The sequence below is a fragment of the Chinchilla lanigera genome, unplaced genomic scaffold (genome assembly GCF_000276665.1).
Source record: "Chinchilla lanigera isolate Chin_1 unplaced genomic scaffold, ChiLan1.0 scaffold00124, whole genome shotgun sequence".
In the NCBI taxonomy this organism is placed as follows: Eukaryota; Metazoa; Chordata; class Mammalia; order Rodentia; family Chinchillidae; genus Chinchilla; species Chinchilla lanigera.
The window spans coordinates 3,080,851-3,092,968 of record NW_004955525.1 but is presented as its reverse complement, the minus strand read 5'-3'; the positions used below and the strand labels follow the sequence as shown (position 1 = coordinate 3,092,968).

The window sequence follows — 12,118 nt, the reverse complement described above, 5'->3', positions numbered from 1 at the left end:
TATGTGGTCTGTTGGTTTCTCATAGATGGGTTTTGCAAAATTGAGGTAAATCCCTTCTATTACAATTTTCTTTTTTTCTTTTGTCTTTTTGAGTCAAGGTCTCACTGTGCAGTTCAGACTGGTCTTAAGTTCACTTTGTAGCCTGGGCTGGCTTTGAACACACAACAATCCTCCTGTCTCAGCTTCCAGAGTGGTGGGATTACAGGCATGGGGCAGTACACCCAGCTCTAGTATGATTTTCTGTAGGGTTCATATTATAAGTGGGTGCTGGACTTGTGGAAAGCTTTTTCTGCATCTGTTGAGATCATGTGATTCTGTTGATAGGGCGTATTATATTTATTATATTTGTTATTTACGTATATCAAACCACCGCTGCGTTCCTGGGATGAACTCCACTTGGTCATGATGTATAATCTTCTTGATGGTATGCTGCATTCCATGAGCTAGTATTTTACTGCAGAGTTTTGCGTCTATGCTCATTAAGGAGGTTAGCCTGGATTTCTCTTTTTTGGTTGGATATTTCTCTGTTTTTTTTTTTTTTTTTTCTCCGGTACCAGGAACCAAACTCACTTTCCCTTTTAGTTTCATTAAAGCATTTGAGGAGTACTGGCATATATCTTCTCTAAGTTTCTTGTAGAACTCAGCAGTGGATTCATCAGGACCTGGAATTTTCTTTGTTGGTTAGGTTTTTATGTTTTGAATTTCACTGACTCATATTGGGCAATTCACGATTTTTTTGTCTTCTTAATTAAGCTTTGGTAATTTATAGGTATCTAGGAATCTGTCCATGTCTTCTGTGTTTTCCATCCTATGAGTATAAAATTTCCCAAGTGATTATTGTTGATCTTTTGAATTTCTTCAGGATCTACAGTGATATCACCCTTTTTTCCTGATGAACTTGGCTGTTTTCATGCTCCAAGGTGCTTGGGGCCTTGGCACTGAGAATAGCTTCGGTTCACTTTGAGGGAGCCCTCGTCCTCACTCTGAGCATTGCTTCCTGGCTCTGGAGGGGCAGATGGTGCACTGCAAGTTTCCTGGAGGAGTTTGCTTTGTTGGCTTCCCTGATGTGAACTCAGCCATCTTGATCATTGGAGGAACTCGGGACCTCAATGTTGCTAAGGATGGCTGTGGTACATTTTGAATACCCCCAAGAACTCTGGTTCTTCTGAGCGTCACTTACTGGCTCCAATGCAGGATCCCTCAGCCTGCTAGTGCAGATCCTTCATCCCACTGGCACAGACTTCCAAGATTCCACCACTGACTTGTGGGCTTTCCCAGAGCAGACCCACAAAACAGGCCTGCATGAGATGTTATCGTGAGATCTGGGCCTCCAGGTGGATTTGTGGGAAGCATTGTCATGAAGCCTAGGTTTTAAGTTGGACACTTGCAGGGCATTATCACAGGATCCAGGCCCTCCACTGGATTCTTGGTCTATGTTGTGTGGACCGATTTCCTGCATTCTCTTATATATTATTCTTTGGGTGACTATTATATATAATCATATAAAATATGTGTCCTATATTATATTGTTCTCCTTGCAAAAATAAGCCCCAAACCAACACAGCCATCCAGAATCACATTTTATATTTTATAGCAAAAGAAAAATATATAAACAGCTCTATTTGTGTCATTTTAATGGGTAAAATACTTACCTGTGCGTATTTACATATGTTCATGTACATTGTTTTGATGCACTTCTTTCTCCCATGATTATTTAACATGTGTAAGGCAGAGAACTTATAACGTGTTTACCTAATAAAATTGTGAAGTCACAATTTCTGCTAGCAAAAATCAATGAGTAAATACCATTACAAAATTGATGGAGACTACTGTGAAGCAACTCTGACCAGTGTTTGATATTAACCAATTGGCTTTTCATGTTTATGTGTGAGTTTTCCTGAGGCCTAGGCCCTTGTCTTGAGATGAGCAGTAGACTCATAGTTAGTGAACCTCTATGAGACACTGGTCCCCAATGAGACCTGTATTGCCCTGTCAAGTTGGGACTCTTCAAAGGACAAGATAAGGCTATAGCTGAGGACACTTTGCTCCAACCCCAATTAACTGAAATGAGACTGTACCTGCAGGTATTTCACTCCTGCAGTGAAGCTTTTCCTGGAGATAGCAAAGTTCTCCTACGTTAAAATAAAGTACTACTTCTGGGAGTCCTTAAAGGTATTCCCAAGTCCTGCCAAGATTCTTGCATTTTCTTCAGTATTTCCCCCACTTTACCTGAAAACCTAATAAATGCAAGCCACCCAGAGAAGTTCTTTGTCTAAAACCCCAGAGTCTCCAGTTCAGTGAAAGCTTTTGGAACCTCCCAGAAATCATTTCATCTGTCTCATTCATTTAAGCCTTTGCTGTCCACTTATTTGGGAGATTATGGGCCTGATCAGTCTGCAATAACTAAGATATATTATTAATGTGATACAAAATGTTCTGTTAGTAAATTGATCTTACTATTTGCCTTCCTTTGGTAATTTCTACATGTGTATAGAAACTAAAAAATACTTCATTAAAGATCTATTAAAAGTTTATGTTTGAACCCATTTGTTTGATCTATTATGATACTAGGATATTTAACTATGCACCCTTTCTTCATTGATTTTGTGAAAATGACTGTAAATTGCTGAATAAAAAGGGAGAATATTAATTTCTTTAGTGTTTTATTTTAAAGTGAGAACTACATTCAGGTGTGTTTTATCTTTTGATCTAAAGAAAGGTTGTCTTCAAAAGCTGATTCAATTCCAATATGGTAAAATTATAAAGTTATATAAACCATTCTAGAGGTTAAATTTAAACAAAATAAGAAAATTTACCCCATAATGAGTATATTGGTTTTATCATCACTTGTGTTATAAAGTGTCACCATCTCTGATATGAAAATTTACCTATCGATTTATTTTGCATAAGATTGAACATCATATAGAAGTTCCCTAAGAGGACCTCTCCAAAGAAAAGAGTGTCATTGCAGTCAATAAAACTTAATGTAGACAAAAACAAAAATTTATGCCAAGCCAATTAACCGCATTGGGAAATTTATTATATTTGATTAGCATTGATTAGAATTATGAAAGCCAACAAGATCTGTGGAACCAAACCCCTTATTCTAGTTAAAGTGTTCTATACCACATAAATTTATTCTGTTTAAAAATATTTTCATTTAGGTTTTAAGTTATACATTTGGCAGAAATAAAATTAAGCATCAAAATGATTATTATTTAGATCTAGTGGTCAATGAAGTAACAAATAAAGTCTGAACCTGATAAGAAAATTTAACTGTGCATCTTATAGTTAGTTTATAATATTAAGTTAAGTGGTATGACATGAATAAATTATTCTGATGTGGAAAGACATTTGTTCTCCAAAGTCTCAATTTATAATCTCTAGAATTGAGCTATCTAAAATATTCCACATATCCATGAGGGACTATTGTTAAACAGGTATATTTAATTTAAGGCACTAGTGCACTATGAATATTAGCCAGGACACTAATAATAGTAATGAAGTCAAAATTCACTTAATCCTTTTAGCATCACAGTCACATCTTGATGTGAGTTGACAGAGTACATAAAAAGATCCATTTATGAAAATACTGAATTTTATGTTGTCATTTCTCTACAGTGGAGGTGCACTTTGATAACCTTGGAACAATCATTAACATTTGGCTGGTTTTTGTTTTTGAAAAATGTTATTGTGCCCATCATAAATTTCAGAGACTATAAATTCAAGTAGTTGTAAACTTGAAAATATGATCTGCTAAGTAAAACTTCACTTTATACTTAAAAAAAGAGGACAAATACATTCCAAGTTTTCTGAGTTTCTTGGCGACAAGTAAGTTAGTAAACTTTCTAAACTGTTACAGACATTGTTTTATGGTCTGCCTGTAATCAATCTTTACTCCAGTCTCCTAATATTACACATTTCTCTGGGTTATAGTTAAAAACACTACTTTTTCAGAACAATAAACTTTGCTTGCTTTTTGTCTCTAAAATATATTATTTGATTCCTTATTCTCAGCAATTTGAGCCAACAGAAATTCTAGTCAATCTCATCTAATAGTAAATGAGGTTTTCACAATTTGAATTTTCTTATCCCAGATTTCAAAATAAATCTAACTCCATCTTTAGTTTCATAAGTTCAAGTCTGGTCTTAATCAGTGAGGAAAATGCCTAATTAAAAAGGAAACAAAGGCTTAAAATACTTGGTTATTTATAAGGACTCCACCTCAGATTAAATTATCACTGAGGTTCATACAAAACATCAGGATGCCTTATGGAAATAGATTAGAGTAGGATAACCAATCTGGGCAAAAAGTTAATTTTTATGCACTATCAGCACAAAATGTCAGTTTGAAACACTGTTATATCTGTCTTAAGGAAACCAATCAACAGATTGTCATGGGGTTACTTTAGGAATTTTACTGCTAATAACCTGTTAGGTAAGATAAAAACCTGAACCAAGAAATGAACACATCTGTAACATCAATATTCAAATTAATTTCCTCTGAAATCCAGCCATATGAAGAATTACATCCCTAAGGTTTATATACATATCATGCATGGGTCAGCCTGGGTGTTTGAGAGATATTTCTATCTGTGAAAGCATTGGCTTCTCTTATCAATTTAACTTGGAAAATAAAAAAGAGCTTTATGAGTAGCCATTGAAATAAAAATTTAAGAGTTAAAGAGATACAGAGATACTGTACTTTCTTATTGCTAACTTCTTTTGAATACTAATACATCTGGTATGTTATGTAGGGGTGTGTGTATATGTTCACACTTAAATATGTGTGTTATGTGTCCATAGAGATATATAACAGCAGATTATGTCAGAATATTATGGGAGATTCTCACTGCATGGTAACTTTATTTGAAATAGAGACATGACAAGAATTGATATCTGATTTTTAAAAAATTGGCAGCAATAAGAACTTTTACAGATGAATCATTTTTTCTTTAGGAATTAACATTTTTTTAAAGATGCAAATTAACTTTACAAGGTCATACGTATAAATTTTACTGTAATTTACTTTTTTACTCGACAAAATAGCTTAGTAATCATTGAATTCATTGCATATTTTCAACTTCATTTCTTCACACTTTTCTTCTCATATCATAAACTTGGTGTGTTCCCCTTCTCTCAAGATATCTGTCTGCCTACTTGTTTATAAAATCTAAGAATCAAAACTTCATTCATGTTTCAAACTCTATCATTTAGATCTGTTGTGATCATAAGAAAAATATATATATATATATCTCCACTTTGAAACTCATTTTCCAAATGTTTAAATGTGGAAAAATAAGAACTCTGTTTAAGCCAAAGAACAACTTAGGTAACACAAAAAATACTACCTAAACTGAAATAGATATATTAATAAAAGTATTAAAAATAAATGCTCTTAAATCAAAATTTTTATATTATATACATTTTGAAGCATTTAATAAATGTGTTCCACTATTGCCTTTATAAAATTGTCAGCGGCAGGAGCTCTTCATCTATAAATAGACCTAATTTTCATTACATTGATTTTCTGCTTCCCTCAACCCGCCTTTGCTGTTAGAAATTTTCGTACATTTTTATATTACTCTAGTTATGAGAAAAAGATTTTACTCTTCTTGTGTATTGAAAAAGTATAGCAAACTTACATTAATTAAATTCTCATTCTGCTCTGCAAAACAGAGGGTTTTTTTTTAAAGAATTCATTATGATTAACCTACATATTTTCAACTTATACAATTTTTTGAAGTTTATGAGTGAATCAAAGCATATTATTCTTCTTTATTTTTCTTTCTCCTCCCTATCCTCACACATGCCATTTTTATGATAGGGAATTTTTGAAAGTCAGAGCCTGCTCTTTTAATGTCACCTGTTTCAGGGCCCTCTGCTTGCTTGGGGATGTACTTTGTATCCCAATCTCACTATTTTTAACATGGACTCAGAACAGTATTGGTCCTCATGGCCAGCCAAATGCCCTGAGGTTTAGGCACATTACATACTTAAAACTTCAAGCCAAAAAAGGAATTAGAGCATTTCTATTTCTACAACTTATCTAGAAGACACCATTGAGCTTCTTTGTAATTTGCTGACCATCTTTCAACGTAAGTTAAAAGAAAACACATTTAAACAAAGCTCTAATTATGTCATACAATTTGTTTTATTTGAATTCTATAAGGACATTTGAAGATAAATCAGGAGTTTCTTGGAAGATCATTAGATATCCTAAGGGAAAAATGAAAAAATTATTTCTTGAGTAAAGTACTGCATTTTAATATAGTATATACATCAGAATGTTGAATAAAGAAAACTTGTTCTTAATTCCTGATTTAAATTTGTTAAAGCACCATTTTAATTTAATTTAATTTTATTTTATTTTTTCTGGTACCGGGAATCGAACTCACAAGCTCGCACTTGCCAGACAGGTGCTGTGCTGCTGAGCTAAATCCCCAGCCCTACCATTTTAATTTTATTTATTAGCCTTATTTTCCATATAAACTGTTTTTGTTAAGGCGATGCTGTGCAATATGGTAGCAACTGCTAGTAGCTATTAAAATTAAATTAAATTCAGTTTCCAATTCCATAGTAGCACTACTTATGCTTTGAGCACTCAATTAACATGTGTATCTAGTGGCTACCATTTTGAATATCACAGATTACAGAATGTCTGTCACTGCAGAAAATTATATTGGATATTGTTGCTGTATAAATAGTATTACTCTACTACACAATTTATAAAGTGATAAGCTTCTCAAATAAGTACTCAAATGTTTTATGAAACCATATCCAAAACCATTTTGCACAGGTATGGCTACACTCAATGAAAATTCTTCCCAATTCTAACCCTGTACTAATTATTTCATCATTAATATCTTACAGTGAAATAAATTATGTCAGAATCATCAAGCAGGAAGTAGCATATTAAGAAAGAAGAGAGTACAAAATGATGGTTAATAGCTTTCAGACGCCTTAATATTTTTTGCATTTCATATGTAAAGCGCATACAATTGTAGTGACTTCACCTAAAACTATTTACTTATAAATCATTAAGCTCTTTCTATTTTTACTTCATGTACTCTAACATAACTGTATTTCATTCAAGCAGTCTGTGGTGCTCTATTTCTGAATATATTCATGAATAAATATATCTTTATAACATATCAGCATCAGATGAGTATTCCCATACTATATATCTTTCATACTAAAATGTTTAGATGATATATATCAGACTCATACTTATGTATTCTTTGAATACCTTTCAACTTAATCATAATATCAATCATAGTCTTGCAGTGACTATAGTCAGAACATATTTAATAAATTTTTAACATAGTATATAAAATCTGATGTAAATCTCATACGAAGTCTCATATAAAATTTCATGTGAAATCTATTTATTCAATTACATTGTACTATTTCAGATGTCCAAATCTATGTTTTCTACTATTCCACATACCTTATAAGTAATTAAAAAGAATTGCCTATTTCCTTGGTAAATATGGTCACTTTAGAAATACTTGGAAAATGATCAAACATTTCATCTATTTGTCCCTTTGTCTTCCCTACACAAAGACTCAAATCAAATCAATCTGAAAGTTTCTTTTTCATGAAAAGGCTTAGCTTTTTTCTTTTTACAGAGAATGAGTACTGTGTGCTTCCAAAAAATGAAACAAGCATATTTTATTAATATATGTATATTCTGAAATCCTGACATAGTTGTAAAAATGTCATATTCATCTCTCAGATAAATTTATTTGGCATCTTTTCTAATGGCAAGGTAAGATTTTCTAAAATAATCACTAAGTAAAATTGATAGTTTTGGAGATTTATTCTTAATGCCTAGATGTGCTTGTTTCAGTCAAGTTTGTAGCACTGTCACAACTACATAGATTAAAAGTAAAATACCAGGCACACAATTGATTTGTCAGTAACAGAGATGAGCTTGTCTAACCTCTATAATTATAAATAAAATATAAATGTTTGAAATTGAATATACATACAACCACAGTCCATAAATTCTATGTAACTTCAAAAATGACCTTGATGAATTTTCTCCTGTATGCTTTAAATAAACTGAAATTTTGAGGTCATAGTTTACTCAAAATTTGAATTAGACTGAGACCTTGGCCTGAACTTTGTAAAATAAGATAATTCATTCAACAGCATGCTTTAAATACACACCTTAATTAGTTGGTAGTTTTGAACTCCGTTTACTCCTATGTCAGGATCAATGGCCGCTGGGAGAGCATACCGAGAATTTATAGCAGAGTTCTCTGGAATTGATACGTTGATAACTGTTGCCGGGAATAATGGTGCATTATCATTTATGTCTTCTATCAGAAAACGAATCTTAACCAGTCTAAATATTTCATCTGGCAAAACAGCAACCTCCACTTCGTAAAAACAACGGGCATCTACGAAGACACCAGCACATATTTTTTCACGATCTATGCGAGCACCAGTAGTGAAGATCTCACCAGTACCCTCTTCAATCCTTATCAGCGGCACATCCCCAGTCTTGTACACTAGCTTGAACTGCATAGGAGATGTTAAGGACTTGTCAGGAATGAGCGACAAGTTGAGGTCTTTCAACAAGTCTCCTATTAGGACGTTTTCTGGCATTTCTTCTCGTACTGTGTAGTTCTTCTCCTGGGCGCCAGACTGAAACACGACACATGCTAACAGGACTGCAAATATATATGTCCCGGACAACAAGTCCATACCAGGCACAATTGTAACGATTCTTTGTATCAACACACAGAAAACTGACAAGAGAAAAGAAAAGAGACAGAGAAAGAAAAAGAAGTAATTATGAGGAATTCAATGATAAACGTACATATTAACTAAAAACTCAGTTTTAAATTTAAATCATTAATTGAAATGTTAGCACAATTGACACTAATAAATGAATAATAAATTGGTTTTGAATAAAATGTTATGTATTTGTGTTTTTTTTTTTTTTTTTTTGGTTTTTCTCCGGTACCGGGAACCAAACTCACGACCTTGCACTTGCCAGGCAGGCGCTTTTGCCGCTGAGCTAAATCCCCAGCCCCTGTTATGTATTTTTGAATTCAGAAGATGAAGGAGACACAAACAGTAATTTAAAAGCATAGAGTATTTACAAATCTCCACCATTGATAAAGTACAAGAAATATATTTTAATATACCTAGATTAAGGCAATATAAGTAGCTATAGTATTTTCTTCAATAATAAAAAAACATAAAAATATTTGTTACCAATCATAAAAATATTAGTATACTTTGTTATGAGTTTCAGACCTTATATTTATCAATGTTTTATACAATACTCAATTCTGGACATCAAAATATAAAATTTGACCTGGATAAAAGTAAGTAAATAATCATGATATAGGAAGCACTGAGGTGGTCTTACTTTAAAGAAGAAGTCCTCTCTGAGAGAAGAAGGATTGATATGACAAATGCCTAACTATGTAAAAAACTATCATGTGTAAAGTGGATTTGAGTTTTATGAAACATATTTCAGTTTTCTTAAATGAACTACAGAGGAGCAACTTTCAAATCAATGTAAACAAAAACAATAAAATCCTGTGGGAAAAAATGTTTGCAGTATATGAAGTTTACATTGATACTAGGGATAGTTACAAATACATAATACATCATGATTCATTTTTATTCCCTACCCTTCTTCACCCAGTTCCCTCTGTTAGATTATAAACTCCATGTGTCCATTTTGATTATTATGTTTAGTTTTAGTTTGTGTACAACACATACAATATTTACATTCCCTTTGTGTATTTTGTACATATATATGACACATCTTAAATCTTTTTACTTCCCCACTTCTATTTTCTGACCTGCTAGAACTCTTCCCATTTGCAAAATGTCTACCTCTTTGTTTCTTTCTGTCTATCCTCTATTTTGATATTTATTTGTAATTACTTAATGACAGATACTACTTAAATGACAGACACTATAGAGCCTTACTTAAATGACAGATACTGTAGAGCATTAAAGTTTGTGTGTCTGATTTAATTCACTTAAAAGTATATTTTTCAGGTGTATTCATTTTCTTAAAATATGCCTCTAGTTTATTCTTCTTTGTAGCTCAATAGCATTCTCTTAAAGATCAATACCACATTTTCTTTATTCATTTGTCTGTTGAAGGTCATACAGCCTGCTTCCAGGATGTACTTATTATGAATAAATCTGCAACCACAATTGCATACATATAACAATGTAACACAATGACTTCAGCTCTTTGGGAAGATAACTAGAATAGGAATAACTGGGTCAAATGGAATTACTAAATTTAATTCATAGAGGAAACTCTATATTAATTTCCATAAAGATTGCACAATTTATATTCCCACCAGCAGTGCAGTAGGGTTCCATTTTTAACACAGCCACAACATTGCCTATTATTTGATTTCTTAATGTCTGTCATTTTTCAGTATAAGATGAAATTTTAGATTATTTTAATTTGCATTTATTTAATGGCCAGAAATGATAGACATTTTAAAAAATGTTTACTACTAGCTATTTGAACTTCTGAAAAATGCCTATTCATTTAATTTGCACATTTTTTGATTATTTTGGGGGGTGGTGTTATGTGTCCTAGACATTAGTACTGTAATGAAGAGCAGGCAAATAATTTTTCTCATTCACTAGGTTGTCTCTTTGCTTTATTGTTACCTTTAAAGTGTAGAAGCTTTTTAATTTGATATAGCCAATTTTGATGATTCTTGGTAGTATTTCTTTATGCTATTGCAATTCTGTTCAGAAAGTCCTTGAGTATATCTGTGACTTCAGGTGCAAGTTTTATTTTATCCTCCAGTAAGTTATTTCTGTTTTAATGTTTAGATTGCTCATCCATTTTGATTTTATTCTCATATATGGTGAGAGACACAGGTCCAGCTTTAATCTTCTGCATTATACAGCCATTGTTTCCAGCAACATTTGATAAGTATGATTTTTTTCTCCAATGTATGTTCCTGGGTCCTTTCTCATGGATAAAATAGTTGAATGTGTCTGGGGATATTTTTGTACTTTTATTCTGTTCCATTGATTCACATATCTGTTTTTGTGCCAGTATCATGCCATTTTTCTTACTAATGCTTTGTACTATAATTTGAAGTAATATATTGTGATGCCTCATGCTTTGCTCCTGTTGTCCAGGATTGCTCTTGCTTTCTGGATCTCTTTTAGTTCCATATGATCTTTATGACTGGTTTTTCCAGTTCTGGGAAAAGTCTTGTTGGAAATGTTTTGTTTTGTTTTGTTTTTAAATTTTATTGGTGCATTTTAGATATACATAATGGTAACATTCATCATGGAGAATTCATACCTGTATATGATATATCTTGATTATTATTTATTCTCATTTCTCTCAACTTCCTTCAACATCCCTCTCCATCACTAGTTATAAAAGTTTGTTTCCACTTCTTTCCTTCTATTCTTTTTTTTTCTGTTCTATCCCCTCCCCCTCCTTTGTTCTGCATCACATCTGAACATGTTAGATGTAGAAACAAATCCAAACATACTCAGCCAATTTATCTTTGACAAAATGACCAAACATGTTCACTGGAAGAAAGACAGCCTCTTTAATAAATGGTACTAGAAAACCCTGACTTTCCACATGCCAAAGATTAAAATGACAACCATATGTTTCACCATGCACTAAACTAAAATAAAAAATGGATCAAAGTTCTAAATATCAAAATAGAAACACTAAATCTGCTGGAAGTTAGAATAGGTAAAAATCTTGAAGAAACAGGTATAGGCAAAGATTGCAGAAAAAAAAGATAATTGCACAGGAAATACCACAAAGACTCAATAACTGGTATCTCATCTAATTAAAAAACTCCTGTGCAGTAAAAGAAACCACAAACAGTTTTTCTAGGCGCTGGGAGGCCCAGGGGACGGGCGGGGCGAGCAGGCCCTCGGAACCGGCCGAGCAGGCTCCCCCAGCCCCCCGCCCCCCGCCCCCCGCCTTGCGCCCAGGCAGCCAGTTCTCCAGGAGAGGCAGGGCTCCTGGGTCCGAGACTGGGCCGTTCCCAGCCGAAAAGCGCGCAAAGACCCAGGTAGGCCCCACCCAATCCCGGAGGCCAGGACGCGAGAACAAAGACCCCGCGGACATTGCAGA

The 12,118-nt window shown here is 33.4% G+C and overlaps 1 protein-coding gene across 1 annotated transcript in view; it reads right to left on the bottom strand.

Moving 5' to 3' along the window:
- Positions 1–12,118, bottom strand: part of Pcdh11x (protocadherin 11 X-linked) — a 937,510-nt gene that overhangs the window by 826,761 nt on the left and 98,631 nt on the right. The window contains exon 2 of the mRNA XM_013507344.1: positions 8,176–8,759. Within this exon, the coding sequence (XP_013362798.1) occupies positions 8,176–8,715 (540 nt within the window). The 5' untranslated portion in view covers positions 8,716–8,759. The remainder of the gene's footprint in view (positions 1–8,175; positions 8,760–12,118) is intronic.